The sequence below is a fragment of the Pseudorasbora parva genome, chromosome 1 (genome assembly GCF_024679245.1).
Source record: "Pseudorasbora parva isolate DD20220531a chromosome 1, ASM2467924v1, whole genome shotgun sequence".
NCBI lineage: Eukaryota > Metazoa > Chordata > Actinopteri > Cypriniformes > Gobionidae > Pseudorasbora > Pseudorasbora parva.
In genome coordinates this window covers 4,369,446-4,394,285 of record NC_090172.1, presented here as the reverse complement: position 1 = coordinate 4,394,285, position 24,840 = coordinate 4,369,446, and the positions used below count along the sequence as shown (strand labels likewise).

General features: G+C 39.6%; 1 protein-coding gene across 2 annotated transcripts in view; it reads right to left on the bottom strand.

Moving 5' to 3' along the window:
- Positions 1–24,840, bottom strand: part of gramd2aa (GRAM domain containing 2Aa) — a 54,392-nt gene that overhangs the window by 26,536 nt on the left and 3,016 nt on the right. For both annotated transcript variants that reach the window (XM_067453767.1, XM_067453855.1), the window contains exon 2: positions 19,659–19,760. In XM_067453767.1, coding sequence (XP_067309868.1) covers positions 19,659–19,760 — 102 coding nt within the window. The remainder of the gene's footprint in view (positions 1–19,658; positions 19,761–24,840) is intronic.

Here is a 24,840-nt window from a genome sequence, read left to right as displayed (position 1 = left end):
AATCAGGAAACACAGGGCGAGGCGTGCTTAGGGCTGGGGTGGTTACCGTTTTACCGCACGGTCACGTGATGCCTACCGCGGGTCTGAGATCGTCACCGCCATCACCGCAACAAAAAAAAATCATTCAATTTTCATTCCAGCCTTCATATTTTTTGCTAAAAAAACTAGCATGTATACTTTATCGTGATTTTTATTTTTTTTGTATAAAAAGATACAATTTACTATAGGCTACTCTGTATTTTATCTCTTTACATAAATACTATTTTCTACTTAAAACTACATTTTGTTATTTTACTAACCCGAATCAAGACTCATCCACGCTAGGTTGCACGTGAGGGGAAAACAGTATCTTGCTTCCACTTAGGAGGAGTTGTGCACTTTTTAATCTCCTTTCATACTAGTTTCTACTTAAAACTATAATTTCAAACAATAATATTGACCCAGTGTTTTGTATGTGAATGCTGTTTTACGTGATTTTTTACCACAGGGGTGAAGCACAAAGCTTTTACAAGGGAAATAAATTCACAGGTGTTACATGGCAGCCATGAAAACAGGCTATGGACTCATGCCGAAAGACAGAGGGAGGCTGAGCACAATTTAATATTTGCCAGCTTTTTAAATCTGTTTTGCTATCTGGTTACTCCTACTACAGCAAGTTACAGCTACTACAGCAAGTTACACCTACTACAGCAAGTTACAACTACAGCAAGTTACAGCTACTACAGCAAGTTACAGCTACTACAGCAAGTTACACCTACTACAGCAAGTTACACCTACTACAGCAAGTTACACCTACTACAGCAAGTTGCACCTACTACAGCAAGTTACGCCTACCACAGCAAGTTACGCCTACTACAGCAAGTTGCACCTACTACAGCAAGTTACAGCTACTACAGCTAGTTACAGCTACTACAGCAAGTTACAGCTACTACTGCAAGTTACACCTACTACAGCAAATTACACCTACTACAGCAAGTTACACCTACTACAGCATGTCACAGCTACTACAGCAAGTTACGCCTACCACCGCAAGTTACGCCTACTACAGCAAGTTACGCCTACTACAGCAAGTTCCAGCTACTACAGCAAGTTCCAGCTACTACAGCAAGTTACACCTACTACAGCAAGTTACGCCTACTACAGCAAGTTCCAGCTACTATAGCAAGTTTCGCCTACTACAGCAAGTTATGCCTACTACAGCAAGTTACGCCTACTACAGCAAGTTACACCTACTACAGCAAGTTATGCCTACTACAGCAAGTTACACCTACTACAGCAAGTTACGCCTACTACAGCAAGTTACACCTACTACAGCAAGTTACACCTACTACAGCAAGTTACGCCTACTACAGGAAGTTACACCTACTACAGCAAGTTACGCCTACTACAGCAAGTTACACCTACTACAGCAAGTTACGCCTACTACAGCAAGTTACACCTACTACAGCAAGTTATGCCTACTACAGCCAGTTACAGCTACTATAGCAAGTTACGCCTACTACAGCAAGTTACGCCTACTACAGCAAGTTACGCCTACTATAGCAAGTTACGCCTATTACAGCAAGTTACACCTACTACAGCAAGTTACGCCTACTATAGCAAGTTACGCCTACTACAACATGTCACAGCTACTACAGCAAGTTACGCCTACTACAGCAAGTTACACCTACTACAGCAAGTTATGCCTACTACAGCTAGTTACACCTACTACAGCAAGTTACACCTACTACAGCAAGTTACACCTACTACAGCAAGTTACGCCTACTACAGCAAGTTACGCCTACTAAAGCAAGTTACACCTACTACAGCATGTCACAGCTACTACAGCAAGTTACGCCTACTACAGCAAGTTACACCTACTACAGCAAGTTACGCCTACTACAGCTAGTTACACCAAGTACAGCTAGTTACACCTACTACAGCAAGTTACACCTACTACAGCAAGTTACGCCTACTAAAGCGAGTTACATCTACTACAGCATGTCACAGCTACTACAGCAAGTTACGCCTACTACAGCAAGTTACACCTACTACAGCAAGTTACAGCTACTACAGGAAGTTACACCTACTACAGCAAGTTACACCTACTACAACAAGTTACGCCTACTACAACAAGTTACGCCTACTACAGCAAGTTACAGCTACTACAGCAAGTTACAGCTACTACAGCAAGTTACACCTACTACAGCAAGTTACAGCTACTACAGCTAGTTACAGCTACTACAGCAAGTTACACCTACTACAGCAAGTTACAGCTACTAGAGCAAGTTACACCTACTACAGCTAGTTACAGCTACTACAGCAAGTTACACCTACTACAGCAAGTTACACCTACTACAGCAAGTTACAGCTACTACAGCAAGTTACACCTACTACAGCAAGTTACGCCTACCACAGCAAGTTACGCCTACTACAGCAAGTTATGTCCTACTACAGCAAGTTCCAACTACTACAGCAAGTTACACCTACTACAGCAAGTTACACCTACTACAGCTAGTAACGCTACTAGAGCAAGTTATGCCTACTACAGCTAGTTACAGCTACTACAGCAAGTTACACGTACTACAGCAAGTTACAGCTACTACAGCAAGTCACAGCTACTACAGCAAGTTACACCTACTACAGCAAGTTACGCCTACTACAGCAAGTTACAGCTACTACAGCAAGTCACAGCTACTACAGCAAGTTACACCTACTACAGCAAGTTACGCCTACTACAGCAAGTTACAACTACTAATGCAAGTTACGCCTACTAGAGCAAGTCACAGCTACTACAGCAAGTTACGCCTACTACAGCAAGTTACAACTACTAATGCAAGTTACGCCTACTAGAGCAAGTCACAGCTACTACAGCAAGTTACGCCTACTACAGCAAGTTACACTTACTACTGCAAGTTACAGCTACTACAGCAAGTTACGCCTACTACAGCAAGTTACACCTACTACTGCAAGTTACGCCTACTACAGCAAGTTACGACTTCTACAGTAAGTTACACCTACTACTGCAAGTTACGCCTACTACAGCAAGTTACGCCTACTACAGCAAGTTACGCCTACTACAGCAAGTTACAACTACTACAGAAAGTTACACCTACTACAGCAAGTTACACCTACTACTGCAAGTTACGCCTACTACAGCAAGTTACAGCTACTACAGGAAGTTACATCTACTACAGCAAGTTATGCCTACTACAGCAAGTTACACCTACTACAGCAAGTTACACCTACTACAGCAAGTTACGACTACTACAGCAAGTTACAGCTCCTACAGCAAGATACAGCTACTACAGCAAGTTACAGCTACTACAGCAAGTTAGACCTACTACAGCAAGTTACAGCTACTACAGCTAGTTAGACCTACTACAGCAAGTTACAGCTACTACAGCAAGTTAGACCTACTACAGCAAGTTACAGCTACTACAGCAAGTTAGACCTACTACAGCAAGATACAGCTACTACAGCAAGTTACACCTACTACAGCAAGCTACACCTACTACAGCTAGTTACAGCTACTACAGCAAATTACACCTACTACAGCTAGTTACGCTACTAGAGCAAGTTACACCTACTACAGCTAGTTACAGCTACTACAGCAAGTTACGCCTACCACCGCAAGTTACGCCTACTACAGAAAGTTACGTCCTACTACAGCAAGTTCCAGCTACTACAGCAAGTTCCAGCTACTACAGCTAGTTACAGCTACTACAGCAAGTTACACCTACTACAGCAAGTTACACCTACTACAGCAAGTTACAGCTACTACAGCAAGTTACGCCTACCACCGCAAGTTACGCCTACTACAGCAAGTTACGTCCTACTACAGCAAGTTCCAGCTACTACAGCAAGTTCCAGCTACTACAGCAAGTTACACCTACTACAGCTAGTTACGCTACTAGAGCAAGTTACGCCTACTACAGCTAGTTACAGCTACTACAGCAAGTTACGCCTACCACCGCAAGTTACGCCTACTACAGCAAGTTACGTCCTACTACAGCAAGTTCCAGCTACTACAGCAAGTTCCAGCTACTACAGCAAGTTACACTACTAGAGCAAGTTACGCCTACTACAGCTAGTTACAGCTACTACAGCAAGTTACGCCTACCACCGCAAGTTACGCCTACTACAGCAAGTTACGTCCTACTACAGCAAGTTCCAGCTACTACAGCAAGTTCCAGCTACTACAGCTAGTTACGCTACTAGAGCAAGTTACACCTACTACAGCAAGTTACAGCTACTACAGCAAGTTACAGCTACTACAGCAAGTTACGCCTACTACAGCAAGTTCCAGCTACTACAGCAAGTTACACCTACTACAGCTAGTTACGCTACTAGAGCAAGTTACGCCTACTACAGCTAGTTACAGCTACTACAGCAAGTTACGCCTACTACAGCAAGTTACGTCCTACTACAGCAAGTTCCAGCTACTACAGCAAGTTACGCCTACTACAGCAAGTTACGTCCTACCACAGCAAGTTACAGCTACTACAGCAAGTTACAGCTACTACAGCAAGTTCCAGCTACTACAGCAAGTTCCAGCTACTACAGCAAGTTACACCTACTACAGCAAGTTACAGCTACTACAGCAAGTTCCAGCTACTACAGCAAGTTCCAGCTACTACAGCAAGTTACGCCTACTGCTGCGTTCACACCGCACGCGAATGACGCGAATAAATCGCGCTATTCGCGCGAAGTTGGACGTGTGAACATTTTTAATCCATTCGCTTCATTCGCGCGTCAAATTCGCTTCATTCGCGTGTGACATTCCCTACACAACAGACGCGAATTCGCATCATGGGAGGGGTTTCTGCTAGTCATTTTGACTGGGTCACTTGACTTCTTTTCTGTAAAAAATACTACTGTTAATGTGTGACAAAACGTAGTTTGAAGACTTTTTCAGGCGATAATATTGTTGTTTAATGCTCAAATCTGTGTTTTTTTTATATACAAAAAGTGCTCATTCGCGTGTGACATTCACTACACAACAGACGCGAATTCGCGTCATGGGAGGGTGTTCTGCCAGGCAGCGGCAGTCGGCAGAAAGACTATCCGAGTTAAAGCTGCTCTCACCGGGGTTGATGAGCACTGAGCTCCGGTGATCGCCTGGGTCTCACACCTCCGAAAACACCAGATCAAATTTTCAAATAGGAGCTCTCTTAATAAATAAATCACATATTTGAGCTTTAAACAACTACATTCTCGCCTGAAAAACTAATAAAAGTACATTTTGTGACACAATATAGGAGTATTATTAAATTACTCTGGCCTCGGGGTGCCCCTATGGGTTTCCCATCCGTCACTTCACCACGTGACAGCAGTAAGCAGGCTCCTAATTGGTTAACATGGCGCGAATATCCGCCAAAGTTCAGATTTTTCAACTTGAGCGATTCGCGTGTTTCGTGCGAATCACGCGCTCAAAACGCTCAATTCGCGTGATCATTGCCGCTTCATTCGCGCGAATCGCGCCATTCGCGCTGCCTCATTCGCGCGAATCGCGCCGCAGAATGCCTATTCGCGTCTCTGCATTGACTTAACATGTAAATCACTCGCGCGAATCGCGTCATTCGCGTGCGGTGTGAACGCAGCATACTACAGCAAGTTACACCTACTACAGCAAGTTCCAGCTACTACAGCAAGTTACGCCTACTACTGCAAGTTACGCCTACTACAGCAAGTTACACCTACTACAGCAAGTTCCAGCTACTACAGCAAGTTACACCTACTACAGCAAGTTACAGCTACTACGGCAAGTTACGCCTACTACAGCAAGTTACACCTACTATAACAAGTTATGCCTACCAAAGCAAGTTGCACCTACTACAGCAAGTTACACCTACTACAGCAAGTTACACCTACTACAGCAAGTTACAGCTACTACGGCAAGTTACGCCTACTACAGCAAGTTACACCTACTATAACAAGTTATGCCTACCAAAGCAAGTTACACCTACTACAGCAAGTTACACCTACTACAGCATTTACGCCTACTACAACAAGTTACAAGGGTCAGTACTGGGACCGCTTCTTTTTACATTGTCCTGAATGTGCATGTATGCAGATAATACTGTGGCTTATGTATCTGCAAATACTCAAACAATGGTATCCAAATTGTTAACAAATAAAATTATTGCATTGTCTCGGTGGATGCAAAATAATTGTCTAAAACGATATGTCAAATGTTCTATATGTTCGCTATTAAAAACCAATGATTCCTGATTTTATAATTAGGACTGATTAAAAACAAACAAAGTTTAGGAGTAACATTGGAGTCTCAAATACCATTTGATCAACAAATGTGCAAAACTATTAGAACAAATTTTAATTGGATCTTATATACATATTTAAGCAGCCAAGTTGTATATGCAAGCAGTGTTTTTGTTTTTTGTTTTTTTACATCTTTTGTGTGACTACTTGAAGTCAGGTTCTTTAATCTATTACTACACCAATAGTATCACTATAGAAACAGACTTTCCCTCATCCTTTCCATCGGGTCTTGTTTTTTTTAATTAAAAATTAAAAAAGTTCATCGGAGTGGTCCAAGACCCCCCCCAAAAATGACTGGATTTGAGGAGTTTATGTGGCAGTAATAAAAATAGTAACAAATCCTCCCCTCACGGGTCAATTTGACCCCCTCAGGAATGTTGTGAATGCAAGGAATACTTTAAAACACATAGAAAAACAAAAGGCTCAAAATTAAAGCTAAAATGCTTAAACATTAACAAAAAAGGATTTTATAATGTCTACATGTGTATCTGAATGCATTCTGAAGAGATAAACTCAAGAACTGACTTTAGGACCCAGCAGAACAGCTTATTTGCTCCATATAGAGCTATAAGGAATGTTCCCTCTAAGCTGCATGCGTGCACTTGTGATGCCACGGCCGCACAAAAAGAATAAAATGCCGCCCAGATGGCAGACACAGATGCGAAATGAGGGGAGAAATCCATTTGATTGTACTTTAAATGAGAAATAATTGCAGTGCTCTGTTCAACCGCTACAGAGCGATAGTGTTAGAACAGATTTCAAAGAGAGAATGATGTCACGTGTGAGCGGCAGCGAGACATGTTTGCGGTCCAAATAGCTCAATATCAGAGGCAACGTGAAACGCAAAGACCTGAAATAAAACGTTGTTATGTTTTAAAGAAGAGTGGCTTGATTAAGTGGTGGAAATAACAGATGATGGGTACAGACAGCACTGTAACAAAACAGACATTAACAGTTACACACCCACCACAAGTGTAGCGTGCAAACTCAAAACACCTCAATAACATGTCTGTTTAAATAGATGTGTGTGTGGTTTGGTTTCAGAGATGTTTAGATTACTATAAAAGTGTTCACATGTTCCCTTGCACATACTTAGCTATAAGATCTATTTAATTACTCCAGTTTTTACAAATTGAAGCATTTAAACTGATATAATAGCCTATATCAGTTTAAATATGTCTTATATTATAGGCTGTTATAATTATTTTATATGGTAAGCCTACAGTTTTTTTGGATTGCTTAAGCACGATTTTCAAAAACGGGGCCCGTGGTTTCAAAACAATACACACAATTAGCACAAAAACACACCCAAGTAGCAAAACACTAAAGATCCTTTGCATAATTAAACACTCTTGTTAAAACTATACACTTCTGTTTAAAAACCACACTTTGTTACCATATGAAACACACAAGTTTCACATTACTATACTCTCTTTGCAAGAGGTACACTCTGCTGTGATAAACCTAAATTACTTTTAGCACTTTTAGCACTTCTACTTCCCTATGATTAGAGTAGGCTACCATCAACCAAGTACAAATATAATGTAAATCCACTACACAAGACCAATGATGCAGACTGAAGAAACTCACTTATTTCAACACGCCCAAAATGCTGACATGGACATTCATAATACTGTAACAAAATGTCACTTTTCATTTTGTATTGTATGTTTACTGTATAAAAAAAAATAAAAAAACCTAGACATTGTCTCTTCGCCTAGCTGGATCTGGCCAGAGATTTTTATTAACTTTGTAGGCATGTTGTCATTAGCAAGAAACCTTGGAAAGAAACATCTTGAATGATGAATCCATCCTTGCATTGCTGCTACCTCCATCTGCTCACAGGCCTCCTCCTTGGCCTCCTCATCTTACTCTTTCTCTGACTCTTTCCGTTGTGCTTGAAGTCACCTGCTGCTTTTTATAGTGCTTATACACCTGATTGGTGTGTCTACAATTAAGCAAACTAGTGTTTGCACAACTGATGACTGTGTTGAACCAATTGTTTGGACGGTGACAGTAATTTGACAGTCAGTATTTTGGTATTGCAAGGAAGTGACTTCATGATAGATTTGTGTGTGTAATGTATGTTAAGTGTGTTTAGTGTTTTGCAAATCACTGTGTGTAGAGTTTTGCAACAAGTGTGAGCTTGATAATGTGCTTATAGTTGTGTAAATATGGGCTAATGTTTTGCTTCTTGAGTGTAAGGTTTTGCTAATAGTGTACTACTTTTAATTTTAGCGTGTAAGCAATCCAAAAAAACTGTAATAAATAATTGATCTCACAAGGGGATTTTTTTTAGAGATCATTTCCATTAAAAAAAAAAAAACCTGATACAGAAAATATTGGAAATTTGTAATAGTTTGTCTTGGTAAATAAGATTTGGACAGTTAACAGCATTGTAAAAAATATCAGCTAAATTAAAATGTGCCTAAGACTAATTTGACTTCTGAATTAACTGCTTTTTAAAAAATACATTTAATATATCACTAATTTACATCAAGGGTTATATAAAATAGAAATGGCGCATTAAAGATAAAAGTTATAACTGAATGATGAAACCACTTTGTGTGTGTGTGTGTGTGTGTGTGTGTGTGCGTGTGCGTGTGCGTGTGCGTGTGCGTGTGTGTTTACATATGCTGAACAGGTTTGGTATAAATAATGTTTTTGCTCAGGTGACCAAAATGTCCACCCAATAGAGAAAAGTTTGTTCAGTGAGAAAAGAAATTAGAGGGAACTTTGGATAAAGGCCATCAATAGTCAAGAAATATCATTAAAATAATATCTTATCATAAATGTCTTATTTTTACCCACAAGAGTTCGGCAGACAAACCCAAAGTGATATATTTTGAGCTGATTGTATTGGAGAGTTATTTTCAATTTAGGTAGAACAAAAGTGCTTAAATTAAATAATTTATTGATACAATCTACAGTCCCTGACAAAAGTCTTGTCGCTTGTGTACAAATTGATCTAAAGTGCCGCTGAAATATATTTCTTATCAAGATTTTTTTTACAAGAAATGGCTCATTTTAATCCCACCAGCTTTTGTGATAATGTTTCAGTGAAAAACTAAACTTTCAAAAAGTATTCTAATATTCACAGCTTGGTAAAGCCCATTGAGTCAATTTTTGCAAAGACATAAGTGTTGTCACCTTGTCATATGAGCTTCACCTGTGACTAATAATGGATCAATTAGGTCTCAAGTGTGTATAAAAAAAAACCCCAGTACACTAGACCTTCACATCAACTGCAACTAGACCTCTGCAAACATGCCTAAGATTCACCCAGAGACTAAAGTTTTGATTATCATGAGGCTGAAGACCAGATCCACTGCTGATGTGTCAGACACCTTCAATGTGTCTCAGCGTCAAGTACAGAGGATACAAAAAAAGATTTGAAGAGACTGGAGACGTTTTTGACAAGCCTAGGTCAGGCAGACCCCGCAAGACAACTGCTCGAGAGGACCGTTTGTTGGCTCGAAAATCCAAGGCCAGCCCATTTTCCACTGCAGCAGAGCTCCACGAGACCTGGTCACCTGAAGTCCCTCTGTCAACCAGAACAGTTTGTCGCATTCTGTCTCGAAATGGCCTCCATGGTCGAATCAGTGCCCAGAAGCTAGCACTAAACAAAAGACAATTGAAAAACCGTGTGGCATTTGCCAAGGCCCACAGCCTGCTAAAAGGATGGACGCAGGAAAAGTGGCAGAAGGAGGATTTTTCAGATGAATCTTCTGTTGAATTACACCACAGTCGCCGCAAATATTGCAGGAGACCTACTGGTGCCCGAATGGATCCGAGATTCACCCAGAAAACAGTGAAGTTTGGTGGCGGAAAAATCATGGTCTGGGGTTACATCCAGTATGGGGGTGTGCGAGAGATCTGCAGGGTGGAAGGCAACATCAATAGTCTAAAATACCAAGAAATCTTAGCTACCTCTTATATTCCCAACCATAAAAGAGGCCAAATTCTGCAGCCGGATGGTGCTCCATCGCATACTTCCATCTCAACATCAAAGTTCCTCAAGGCGAAGAAGATCAAGATGCTCCAGGTTTGGCCAGCCCAGTCACCAGACATGAACATCATTGAGCATATGTGGGGTAGGATGAAAGAGGACGCATGGAAGACGAAACCAAAGAATATTGATGAACTCTGGGAGGCATGCAAGACTGCTTTCTTAGCTATTCCTGACGACTTCATCAATAAATTGTATGAATCCTTGCCAAACCGCATGGATGCAGTCCTTCAAGCTCATGGAAGTCATACAAGATATTAAATTTGGATCTCACAGCACCACAACTTAATTTGCTGACATATTTTTGTATTTGCAGTAAATTTGTTCAATTTCTGTATAGGCGACAAAACTTTTGTCTTGCCAAAATTTGACCTTTCTGTCTTGATTAAATGATAAATATTTTTTCTGTGAAAATTATTTATTTCAGTGCATTAAACATCATTTGGGAGGGTTTTAGCTTTTCATATGAGCTATTTCTAAGACCAATGAATTAATTAAAAGTCAGGTTAATATCGGGTATTTCTAGAAAATAGATAAGCGACAAGGCTTTTGTCAGGGACTGTAGTATTTTAAAGGTTAAAAAAAAGCAAAAAATAAAATAAGTATAATTTTAGAGTTTCGGGTTATTTAGACCCGCCAGGGAAGTATTTGTTACAGAGTGCGAGGGAATGATTAAAAGGACGTTTTGGATCAATGAATTTGAGGGGTAATACTATATTTCAATAGACATTCTACTAATTATAAGTGCCTCTGCAACTACATGTCAGCTACCAATGACAAGTAATGACAACAGAAATGAGGTTATGACACCAACTCAAAGAGAGAGAGATGTGGTGGGAACACATGCAGGCACATGGCCAAGAGTGCAGCAGAGTCCTCTGGCACAATGGCACATCTTCCTGTATCTCACTGTACTGCTGCTGACAGGGCAAATGCATCTGTTATGCTTTTATCATCATTCAACATAACAGGGAACCCCGCTACACCCACACCCGTGAACAGAAGCATGTTTCTCTTCACACATCATTGTTCCCGGGAAGATAATATTATGTCCCCTTAGGTCGCTATTGTTTCCACTGCACTGTGCTGCCGAATCCAATAAAAATGAACATCTATTATAGATGATTCTATATTCCTTTTGTTGCCACTTCAACGCAGACACAAAGCAGTGCTGACTGAGTTACACACATTTGCATGCTTTAATTCAATAAAAACAAATAGAGATACCCAGCAGGATCTCAGCAGTGTGTGGGGAACATGCTGTGTTTTTCACAGCAACATATGATGTGGCTTCCTGTGTGGCGAGTGAGTCGAGACCCACTAAATGTCAAAGAATGTGCCATGTGTAAAAAAAAAACAACTACCTATTTCTACAGAAAAGACTCATTCAGCTGGTTTATGAGAGGAAGACTGGATTTTGTGACCAAATTTCCCATCATCCTCTGTTGCAGCACAAGAATGACAAACTGCATAAAATACTGGTTAATGTGCATCATTTACACTTCATTGCATTGCATTCAACTCAAATTGAGCTACAGTTAAACCAATAAATAAAGAATAAAACTAACGTAATAAATAACGTGGCCTATTGTCTGTCTTTTAAACAAACGTATGTCAATTAATGAAAGATTGAGCTGAGGTCCTGTCCATCGGCAAATCTGCATATTGTCTTAGGGATCAGTGGGCATTGGCTCTTGCACGTGAATATTTAAATTAGTGGGCATTTACAATGAGGCTTTTGAGTACTTTTAAAGGGATAGTTAACCCAAAAATGAAAATTCTGTCATCATTTACACACCCTCAAGTTGTTCAAAACCTTTCTTGCTTCTGCTGAACACGAAAGAAGATATTTTGAAGAATGTTCTCAAACAGTTTCCATTACAGAACTGCTCAAAACTTTTGCGATATTTTCAAAATAAAACTATTACGAAATGACGCCGTTTCCATTAACCGATGATATGCGACTAAAACTTTTTTTTTACTCTCGTGCTCTTAAGTCATTTCAAAAATCATGCCATGTATGTTAGTAGGTTTCAGATATCGTTTGTAAATGAAGACAGCGTTTGGAGTGGAGTGCATGCAAAATAATTTGTTCCCTGAACCCACAGCCTTTATTGTTATTGTGTGTGTGAGTGTACACAAATAATAGTAGACAGTTTATAATTATGTCTTGCACTTATCGGTATGGCTACAAATGATGGAGTATTGTGAGTTGTTTCCGATGTGATGAAGAAAAAAAATCTATCCATCGGACATAGGGTTAAAGAAACCGTAGCCGTAGTTTGGTTCGTTTGGTCCGGACCAAAAAACAAAAACAAAACATATAGTCCTGGTCCGCTTAGCGTTCACACTGGCATTTTTAACAGCGAACCTAAAGTTACCGAACCAAAGGCTCAGGGAGACGGTCACAACCTGATTGGTCGGCTTATAAGACGTAGGAGCTCGCTTACCGAACATTCAAAGCAACGCTGTGTGCTGATTAAACGCCGTCATTTTATGCGTGTACATATGGCATTATTTTTACCCGCTGAGAACTCATGAAAAGCTCATAAAATGTTCAAAACAATCAAAACGGCAGCAGGATTTCCTCCGTTGTGCAGAAAAGAGACGGCCGTTCTGTCGTCTGTACCTGCTAATAATGGCCAACAGGTCCTTTGATGAGAAGAGCCAGGTTTGCTTTTTGTGCGTTTTTTCTAGGATTTTCGAAACATGCTCGTCAGACCAAATATTGATGAGGCACTTCATCGTTGCTCCACGTTTTCTCTCTAACGTTAACGTTATTCATTTTGGATACACCAATTTTTTCCGCGTCCTCAAATCAGCTGACTATGCGTCTCATCTTGTGACATTACGTCCTGTTTTTGGTCCGTTTACATGTCTTTGGTCCGTGTTGTGTTCATATATCAATCGAACCGCTCCAGAGTTCGTTTGGAAGCGGACCGAGACCCATCTTTTTAGCGCTCTCGGTCCGCTTGTTTGGTGCGCACCAGGGTTCGGATGGCAGCATTCACATATGTTCAAATGAACCGCACTAACCGAGCAAACTAAGTCAGTTTAAATCTAGACTAAAAACACAGCTCTTTACTATGACATACAAATAAAACATTATCAATTTCTATTATTCAAATCAGTTAAATGATTGTTAGGCTGCATTAACTAGGTCAGCCAGGACCGGGAGCACTTCCCATAACACCGGATGTACTCGTTACATCATCAGAAGAACGGCATCTACGCTAATGTTACGATGCATTCACACGGGCGTCGGCGCTAACGCTTCTCATTTACTTTGAATGGGTGCCGGACTCTATTGTGTGTTCCGTTGCATCATTTGCGTTGCAAGTGGCAGAAGTTGAAGATTTCCAATGTTCACAGGTCGTTATTTAGCTATAAAAACACTAAAGATGAGCTTATTTACTGTTAATCATATATGTAATATGTATGCTTGAATACATTTATCAAGAAGACAAGTGTTTATTCTTAAAGTATATGCAGATGAGTTGTATACAAACATTTCAGTTAATTTAGTGTAACTATTATATATGAAAATAAATAGCAGTTGAATATAATAATTTGGGCTCTGTTGTTAATTTTAACCTCTAATATTTTTGTAATGCACCAAATGATTGGGTCCCTGTATAGTTTTTTCCCTTTCCCTCTGGGCCTCTTCGGTCAAGTTTTGCTTCATCGGAATGGGAGGACACTTGGTGACTTTTGTTGCATTAGCTATGTGAACGCACAAAAAAAATCATGGACATGATTCGGATATGTTAAAGGGTCAGGAAAAAAAGTGTCACACTTGGCTCTTCACATAGAACATAGAAAATGAATGGGATATATAAAAAAAAACAGATTATTTTGGTGGTACAAACTATTACTCATACAGAGATAAAATGTTGTACCTGCTTTAAATAGGATTGGCCTTTTCACGGACATCTATATGACGTGTCTCGCATTAAAAACCATTTCTTCAGCTGCCTCAAACTACTTTAAATAGATTCACCCGTTTCATTTTTGTTCTTCAAGCAACATTAATCGGTATCCGCAAGCCTAAAAAGTGACCGTAAGATATAAATAGAGCAATATTACAATTGCCACGGTGTGTTTTGTGCTATCCATGAGTCACACGCTCTTGTTATGCATGGCTCTGTCTCACGCTGACTGCAGTGTCCCGGAGGTGGAGTGTTACCAGACTGGCAGGGTGTGTGTGTGCCCTTGGCTGAGCTTCTGCATAGACAGGCTGATTAACAGCCAAAATGCATCTAGAGCCAGAAAGAGAATATGTCCCAGCGGCAGTGTACGGTCAATAATTCATCTAGAAGCAAGTAAAAGGGGGCAAAGATTGTCAAACTTGGGTTTTTACAGAGGAAGCACAATACAGCCCCTGATACTGAGCTGTTGAGTCAGTCAGCAGATGAGTGTGTGTGCACATGATATATAGTGCTCAACTAAACACTCTACACTCAGTCACAGAGCAGTGCACGACACATATAATGGAATCTGCCACACTGAAAACTTCAATAGAGCCCTTATGAAAAAGAACGTATTTATGTTAGTGTGTACTTGACTTGTAGTGTACTTCAAATGTTAAAAGTATATTTAAAAATATGTCGGTAATATAATATTAATGAAATAAAAAGGCTGCTTAAGTGTACTTACTTTCATGATTGTGCTTAACACATTTAAGTAGACATTTAAAGGGGGGGTGAAACACTCAGTTTCAGTCAGTGTCATGTCAATCTTGAGTACCTATAGAGTAGCATTGCATCCTGCATATCTCCGAAAAGTCTTTATTTTTTTTATAATTATATAAGAAAGATGCGCTGTTCCGAGTCTTTCCGAAAAAAGCCGAGCGGGTGGGGGCGTGTCGTGTGAGCGGAGCTAAATAATGACGTGTGCCCGCTGCTGCTTTTGTGTTGAGTCGAGTGCGTCGTAAAGCTGTCATCCCTAACAGCGGGAAAAACTTTATTCAAAATAAAAATATGGCTTTTAATCAGATACAGCCATACATCTATGATCCGGAATCAGACCCAGAGGCTGCAGTTGAACAGGAGCAGCAGCAAAAACGACTAGAGCAGGACGTCTCTATGTGGTACAAGTTATACACTAACTATATAATATGCTTAGCGGCTTGTGTTATTTACATATTTATACTTGAATTATATCGTCGTATTTTTGTCTTTGAAGGTGTACATGTGGGAAGTGCAGTTGTGCACGTGTGTGTGTGTGTTTACGCGTTGTTTGTGTAGACAATTGTAACGTTAGTAAGCGGACTGGTTTTGCACCGCAGGCTAGTGTTTACATAGATAGACACGGAATAGTAGCGCATTTGAATGAAGAAGCGCGCTTATTTAGTTCAAAATATTTCCCCACTCTTTGTGTATTGTTGTTTGGAGTGCTTTTACAATACACAAACATAAAGTTACACATATAGTGGCCAGCTAAACAAATGTACACGCACTACACATCGCATGCTCCATTGATCAATTGACTATACGTGATCATGTTTGGGCTACTTGATGAGCATAGACATTTGAAGCACTCTTACTCACCGCCCGCGGTTCTAACGTTAGGACCTTTATCGTTGGGACTGCTCCATCCTTCAGCATTAGGCGATTGGAAAATCCGGCGTCGAGCTGGGCCTTGTTTATGAAACAGTCGGCACCGAAATGCAGCGAACAGATATAAACATTCGCGCAACTCAGTTGCTGATCCGGAAAAGCAAATTACATCCACTGTTGCCTTAACGCGGGGGTTTTGGGGAATCTGTGCAGGACTGTCTTGGTCTGGCAACCAAAAACGCACTTTTTTGGTGACATTGTTATGTGCACATCACCTGTCCAGCAGCCTACGAGCCAGCGCTTTAATGGGGGTAGCCTGTTGCTTTCGCTCTCTCCCTCTCTCCCTCTCTCCCTCTCTCCCTCTCTCACGCGCTTCCGGTAGAATTGTCCGTAAGGCCCATACAAGGAAATTCCGCCCCCATTAACGTCAAAGGGGACGCATGATCTCAAAAAACTTGCCGAAACTTATGACTAACCGGAAGTAGTATTTTTGACAAAGAAATACTCCCATCAAACGTCCACCGTAACTTTTGAAACTTTGTGTATGTTTAGTATGGGATTCCAAGTCTTTAACAGTGTAAAAAGATCAGTATGCATGAAACAGCATTTCACCCCCCCTTTAGTTGGCCTTTGTAATAATAATGTCAAACTTGAAAAGTTTTAACACTTTATTTTACAATGTCCTTGTTACATGTGCTTACCATAATAACAGTAAATTATGCATAATTATATGCAACTAACCCTAAACCAAATCCTAATCCTACCCTAACCCTATAGTAAGTACATGTTGTTAATTAATATTACTCATTAATATCAAGGGTTAGTTGCATATAATTATGCATAATTTATAGTTATTACTATGGTAAGTCCATGTAACATATGTAACAATGATACTAAAATAAAGTGTTACCGTACTTCAATATATAGCCAAGGTTTTACTTTAAAAAATATTTTATTTTTAAATAATTGTTTTAATACATTTTGTTGTGCTCTTATTTTAAAGTAGACTTTCAACATACTAAAGCACATGTAAAGTACTTAAAGGGTTAGTTCACCCAAAAAAAAAAAACGATTTCATTAATTACCCATCCTCATGTCGTTGGACCCCCGTAAGACCTTTGTTTATCTCCGGAACACAAATGAAGATATTTTTGTTGAAAGCTGACGGCTGAGAAAGGCTTTAGAAAGGCCTCCATTGGCATTCAGTACATTCCCACTGACAAGACCCATAAAGGCACTAAAGACGTCGATACAAAGTCCATCTCACTACAGTGGCTGTACAATCATTTTAACAAGCGTCGAAAATAGTTTTAACAAGCGTCGAAATAATGACTTTATCTGCCAAGTTATTGTCTTCCGTGTAGGTCTCGGCCGTGAGCTCAGGCGATAGCGGCTCCTCCTCTTCCGGGTCATGAACGGCGGAGCTGCGTCATATTCTCGCGCATGCGTCGAGTTCACGTCAATAACTTGGTGGATAAAGTCGTTATTTAGATTTTTGTGCGCACAATAACTATTTTCGTGACATTGTAAAATTATTGTACAGCCACTGTAGTGAGATGGACTTTGTAACGACGTCTTTAGTGCCTTTATGGGTCTTGTGAGTGTAAATGCACTGAATGCCAATGGAGGCCTTTCTGAAGCCTTTCTCAGCCATCTAGTCTAGAAATCAAGACACACCCTAACGGCAGTAAATCTAATCTGCCCGCGAGTGTCGTCTAGCAACTCTCAATACCCATCTGAGCTGTCAACGCCAAACTCTTGACAGTCCAATCACATCGTGTATAGAGTCGGTGGGCGGGGCTTAACATAATGACGGCAGAGTTGTTTGCGTGCTTCGAATCAGCTTTGACCGCGACTCTGGAAGACTTGGAGTTGAGCTGTTCCCTGAGAAAAGAACAAAGAACAGCACTGTCATTCTTAAAAAGCGAAGATGTGTTCGGAGTTTAGCAGACCGGATATGGCGAATGTTTAATCTGTCAGCGAGCTCTGCTTCACCTTCGTTGCTCTGGTTGGTGTAGCGCTATCTTATCGCGTGCAGAGGGAGTTTAAAAGACAACCGTTTATCCGCCCCTCAGATTGAGCCGTCAATGGTGAGTTTCCAGACCAAACATCTTGATGTGGGTCTGGTCTGTCAGGCTATCAGCCGTCAGCTTTCAACAAAAATATCTTTATAGATGAATGAAGGTCTTACAGGTGTCCAACGACATGAAGGTGAGTAATTAATAAAATAATTTTCATTTTTGGGTGAACTAACCCTTTGATTGTAATTTTAACTTTAGTGTGCTCTCTAATATTACATTTAAAGTTAATATTTTAAATGTACTACATTGCAACCTCACTAAAAAAGTGTAATTACAAATATATTTAAAAAAAATACATGACATACACGTTTCAATAAAAATTATGGTAACATTAGTTTAGGGTCCAATTCTCACTAACTAGCTGTTTATTATCATGCATATTACTAGGCTGTTTATTAGTGCTTATAAAACACATATTAATGCATTATTCTGCATGACCATATTCTACATCCCTTAATCCTAAAATTAACAACTACCTTACTAACTGTTATTAAATTAGGAGACAAAGGAGGCATTTATTGAGGCAAAAGTCATACTTAATAGTGAGAATTGGACCCTAATCTAAGGTGTGGCCAAATTGAAAGACCAATTAAAGATATACATTAATGTATATTTTAGTTTACCACAAATGCTTGTCAGTACATTGAGCAGGGCAATATAAGTACTTATGACATTTTAAACAAAGATGTGTCAAAAAGCACTATGAAGCTTTAATAGGTTTAAACTATACTACATTTTCAAAAAACGTTTGTGTCAAGTTTGTTGACTTTAAGGTGTTAGGTGACTGCAAAACCCGGCACTGTGCATTTTGAATGCTTTTGCTCTTCTTAGGGGTGTGCGCATGTGTGGGCAGATCCTGTAGCGAAAGCGGTGGTCGCCATGGTAGCGAGAGAGAGTGACAGTCGCCCAAGCCATCACTCGATTTTTATACTCTCCTTCTTCAGAGTACTTACATTTTAATTATGTATTGCTATATAAAGAAAGTTTAAACAAATTTGGACAGAAGTGTTTTAGATCAGTCCTACCTGCCCTACCTTTAACCTTGACAGCTGAAATAGTAAAAATTTGCTGAACGTTTTTGAGAGTTACACATATAATACTTAGCTATTTCATATGCAAAAATGCAAGCTAATTACAACAGAGGGGGTTTACACTGAAGTCTCACAGCAGCCAATCACAGAAGTGGGTGTTTACACTGAAGTCTCACAGCGGCCAATCACAGAAGTGGGCGTTTACACTGAAGTCTCACAGCGGCCAATCACAGAAGTGGGCGTTTACACTGAAGTCTCACAGCAGACACGCCCCTTCAAACAGAGCGTTCACATCAGAGGGATAAAATCAGGGTAGGGAAAATGCTTTTTATTTCTAAATTATGACAGTTTTTTATTTAAAAATCATCCTAAATCATACTAAAAACAATAAAACAATGCAGTTTATGAGCCATTTAAAATAGTTAATTAAAATAGTTTTGTGTGTATTTGGAGTAGGAAACACTCAGGTTTATATTTATCTGGTCTAATCTATTTTGTATTTTCCAAATCACGTCACAGCTGGAGCCTATCCTATCCCAGCATCTCAACGGTTGGAAAAACCCACACCAACATGAGGAGAACATACAAACGTCACACAGACTCAAACCCTGGACCTTCTTGCTTCAGCCACAACTTTCAACTTCCAAAACAGTGTGAAGCCAGATGATATAAAGGCGATCGAAGCTGAGTGTACTTTCACAGTCATGTCCTAACTTGCCTGAAATGCATGTCATCGTCCTTCGAGGGCTCTGTCTGATCGGGAGGTGTTAGGAGCCCGACATCTTCAGCCAGATCCTGATGATCGCTCATGGTCTTAGGCCTGGAGTACACACAAACACAATCACACGTCATACACTTCTAATGAGCATTTAGCCTTTTCCCAAAGCAAAACAGCACATGCTATTTCTGGGCTACAATTATAAAGGTGTGATAAATGGACCAGCGCTGCTGCTGCTGCGGATAACGCTGCACTGCACTGCACTGCATGATGTTCTGGCCTATTCTTCCCTTGTTATCTTTAATTGGGATGCTTCATTAGCCTAGAGTTTGAATCATCTCTGTGTGCACTGACAGACCGTTTCCTGTTTTTGAAGGTCACACCATTTGATCCGCTGCTTAAAGCACCCCTGAGACTTAATGCATGCTGCTGCGTGGCACATACGCAGCTGGTGCGCTGCTCCTCTAAATCGCTTAACTAGCAGTTATCCAGCTGGCTTTGTGCTAATGCACCTACAGGACAGAAATGAGAGGAGGGCAAAGTGCAAGGTATACAAACCTACAATGCATTAAAATACAAAGAGAAAAACACAGATTAAACGGACAGTGTATGATAGTGGTAGCGTGATGGCAGTTACTGAAATTTCTAGCTTTAAAGGGTCATATCATACATATTTCATCATTCATATTTTTCATAATTATTATTTATGATATAATATTATATTTTTCATAAACTACTCCCCCCCCACCCCCCACTCTCTTTCTCTCTGACCCTTAGAATGAAGCAGGGCTTTTGGTGCTGCTGTGCCTTTAAGAAATGCTTCTATCCCGTGAACTGGGGAAAAAACTCTTTGCTCCGCCTAAACAGGTTTGCTGTTCCTAGCAGGCATAACATCATGACAGGTGAAGTGAATAACACTGATGATCTCTTCATCACGGCTCCTGTAAGTGGGTGGGATATATTAGGGAGCAAGTGAACATTTTGTCCTCAGAGTTGATGTGTTAGAAGCAGGAAAAATGAGCAAGCTTAAAGATTTGAGCGAGTTTGACAAGGGCCAAATTGTGATGGCTAGATGACTGGGTCAGAGCATCTCCAAAACTGCAGCTCTTGTGGGCTGTTCCCGGTCTGCAGTGGTCAGTATCTATCAAAAGTGCTCCAAGGAAGGAACAGTGGAGAACCGGCCACAGGGTCATGGGCGGCCAAGGCTCATTGATGCACGTGGGGAGCGAAGGCTGGCCCGTGAGGTCCGATCAAACAGACGAGCTACTGGAGCTCAAACTGCTCCAGAAGTTAATGCTGGTTCTGATAGAAAGGTGTCAGAATACACAGAGCATCTCAGTTTGTTGTGTATGGGACAGGTCACCATGCTGACCACTGTCCACCGCCGAAAGTGCCAACCATGCAGGCCATTTAATTTCATGTAATTTGCAATGAACTGAAAATGCATTATAGTTTACATTTACATTAAAGTGGAAAGCAGTTAATTGAACTTAAGTGTGATTTTTAAGACCTACTCAAGAAGGATTTAAGTCTTCTCATAATTACTTCACTGTCTTGGAAATATGGTTAAAGTGTCCTGCCAAATACACTGACAAGCAAGAAAACCTAAATATACTTTAATGTCATTTCTATTGAAATATGTATGTCGTATATGTATATATTTATATTTACACATTTGTAACAAAGTTGTAATTGAGTCTGTTTACTTAATGTAACATCAAATAACATTACAGTTATTTTCATGTACTTTACATTTGCTTTAGTATGTTAGTCGACATCAAAATAAGTGTACTATTTTAAAAATTATTGAAAATGTACTTTAAAATAGGGCTGCGCAATATATCGAAATCATCGAAATATCCCAAATGAATATATAGCAATATGCATATCGCAACGGCACGCAATATCTGAATGATTTTAATAGGCTACCTCAACATTGTGCAAAAGTGTACGTTTTAGGTCAAAGCTGTGACGCATATAGCAGAGAATCGACTGGGCACACAACTTTTACTTATGTGACTTGCTTGATGTTAAAAAGAGTTATTAAACACAATAACTTGTGAAAAACAACAACTTGCAGTCTTGCGCTGTCTGACACACACACACACACACACACCGAAACGTGCAGGAGTCGCCTCGCTGAAAGCGTGTGATCCCTTCAGTTCACTTTGGTGTCTGCATTACATTTGCAATTACATTTTTTGTTTGTTTACATTGATGTTAAAATGATATTGCCAGATTTGGGGCATTAATTATTGCTAAAACGCTGCTGGTCACTTTCAGAAGTTGTAGCGACGCTTTCTTTTCCCAGAAAGAATGTGAAACACATAAATGGTCTCATTCTCAGTTTTTAATTTTTTTTAATGAATTTTACACCATAATTGCAAAATCGTATCGCATAACGAATATCGCATTATTTAACAAGGTATCGCATATCGCATTTTTCTTCAATATTCTTACAGCCCTACTTTAAAAGCAAAAAAAAAAAACTAAAAAAAAAGACAGTTAAGCACACTTCTTTTTCACAAAGGATGGCTTAAAATGATTTAAAGTAAGATAAGATTAGCTAATCGAGGTGTAAAGAGCGGTCTTTTTTATGTAAGAAGCAGGTTTTCATGGATTTAGAAAACCTGGATATATGAGCGTGATTTCCAAACCTGGAAAGTTCATGGAAATTAATCAACGACAACTAAATAAAATCTAGTCTGTGATCAGATCACGGTCATTTTGTTCATCCTTTGTTCATAAAGAATTTAATTATTTTGTAATTATGTTATTGAATTATTTTAATGTATTAATTTAGTTCTGTAAATTAAAAGCTAAAAAAATAAGCAGCATTGTCCTTAAAGCAGAAAAACCGGAAATATATTAGCCGAATTGTGGGGACTTAGAGTCAAAAAGTTTGTAGTATATTATTTGGACACTGATGAACATGTCACATTTACATTTACATTTAATCATTTAGCAGACGCTTTTATCCAAAGCGACTTACAAAAAAGGGGAGAGTAATAGAAGCAACGGAACAGACAAGGCCAAAAACCTATAAGAGCTGTAAGAAATCTCAATTAATTAGCACAATACAAAAAAATTTTTTTTTTTTTTTTTTAAAGACAGACATCTACAACAAAAACTCACGTACGCAAAGTGCCGAACACTGGATTTTGATAGCTATGATAACAACCCATTAGGACTAAGGCTGTTGCCCCAGCTGTTGTCGTTAATGCAGATTCAGTGGCCCAAATGTCATAGCTACATTTGTGAAGAACTTTTAGGGGAAGCCGTGCTTTAGGTATAGTCTTAAAGCAATCATCACCGGTGGGCAGGGAGATCACCCAACACACGTCATTTCCACAGTGTTGATGTATTCATCTGTCTGATGCAGCTTCAGCAGCTCCAGGCTGTGAAAGTTTACAGTCATATCAACTGTTTTATATCATGATATGACGTCTAGAGCTGTCCTAAATGTTAGATGCTCATCACTGCCCTACTTTCTCTCAATATCACTGCGTATTTACTAGGCAGGATAACTACTAATCCATTTAGCCAAATCAACTTTAGTCAACAGGCACAGAAGCTTCTCTTAAAGACACACCATCATTTTTAGCTTCCTGGCAATGGCATTGATTGGCACAAACAAGGTATAAAGGCTCAAGAAACCCTCTTAAAAAATACCACCCTTCCAGTATAATAAACCATACGATACAGCCTTAGTAACTGCTATAGTTTGCTAATGCGAATGTTTAGAGCGGGCAGTGACAAGAGGTTGGCTGTATTTGTGTCAAGGGCCCTCAGGGCTTCAGAGCAATAACAGAGAGGCAGCTGTACCGCAGGAGGATCGTGGGCCGCGCTCATGTACGTCTGCAGGCGGTCACACACAAGAGAGCTTCCTGGCGGATACTTTGCACGCCATGGCATTATCCAAACTGTATTGTGAGGACATGCTAGTGAGAATATTTTGCTGGAAAACACCTGCGCGATGGATTATGTCAGCAAGACCCGGGTTTAAATTGAGGACAGGAATTCTTTGTTTCATTTTGACAATACGGGAACACTTTGAAAAACAACATCCTTTTCTTCTCCTAAGTAGGGGTGGGCGATATGACCAAAATCTTACATCAGGACATGAGTCGATTTTTAGTGCTGTCAAATCAATTAATCGCATCTAACATGAAAGTCTGTGTTTATATAAGTGTATGTATATGTGTGTATAAAGTATCAATTTGACAGCACTAGTAATTTATTTTATGATAACAATATCACAGTACAGTATATTTTTAATACCATTGAAATTTAATCATTCTTGTCACCATTTTTTATATCACAAAAAATTAAACTAATTACAAACATATGGAAACAAACTACAATAGAAGAAATTATATAGACCTAAAAACGGCATACATTGTATTCAAATGTATATAGACTGCATATTCACTGTGTAAACTAAATATACATTTATTCATATTAAAGTAAGAAAATGTATTCAGTCAAGAGCAGTGAGAGATTTTATCTTTTGCGGTTTTATCAACATTAATGGCAGGCGGCAGCAGGTTTATTAGGCTGCTGTCACTTTAAGAGCTAATGCACGGGTCTAATATACTGATACACATGCATTTACATTCACTTAAGACTTTAATGACTGTGTTTACAGGGATATTTGCAAAGATGGGCATTTGACATTGTATTTAACCTTGAAATTAGTTTTCTTTCACTGCTTATTGCACTTCCGTGGTTTAAAATCAATCACTTGTTTTAAAACGGTAATACTAAAATAACATATCCAAATAACAAACTTCTGTGACTGCGTAGCACAGTAACGTCATGCGAGCGTAAAATCGTGATTCGTGTCTACCAGTATATTGCCCACTAATGGTAATCATGATTTCTACAGAAATATCGTAAATGCTGCATTTTATTGTTATTATAGCCTACTGTAAACCTACAATGAATTCATAAGAAGGTGTCACCTTATTTTTGATTGGTTAATAACATTTGTGGAATCTTGATAAACATTTTGGAAAAACATTTGGAATTGTGTTAAAAAACTATGGTTGTGGTAAACTCTTGAAACCCTGAACTCTCAGGTACATCACATTTGGTGACGTATTATTGTAAAGACGTGACCTACATTAACGTCTTATCTCCGTCTCAACTCCTCTTAGCCTGCTCCACTGCCCTCTCCATT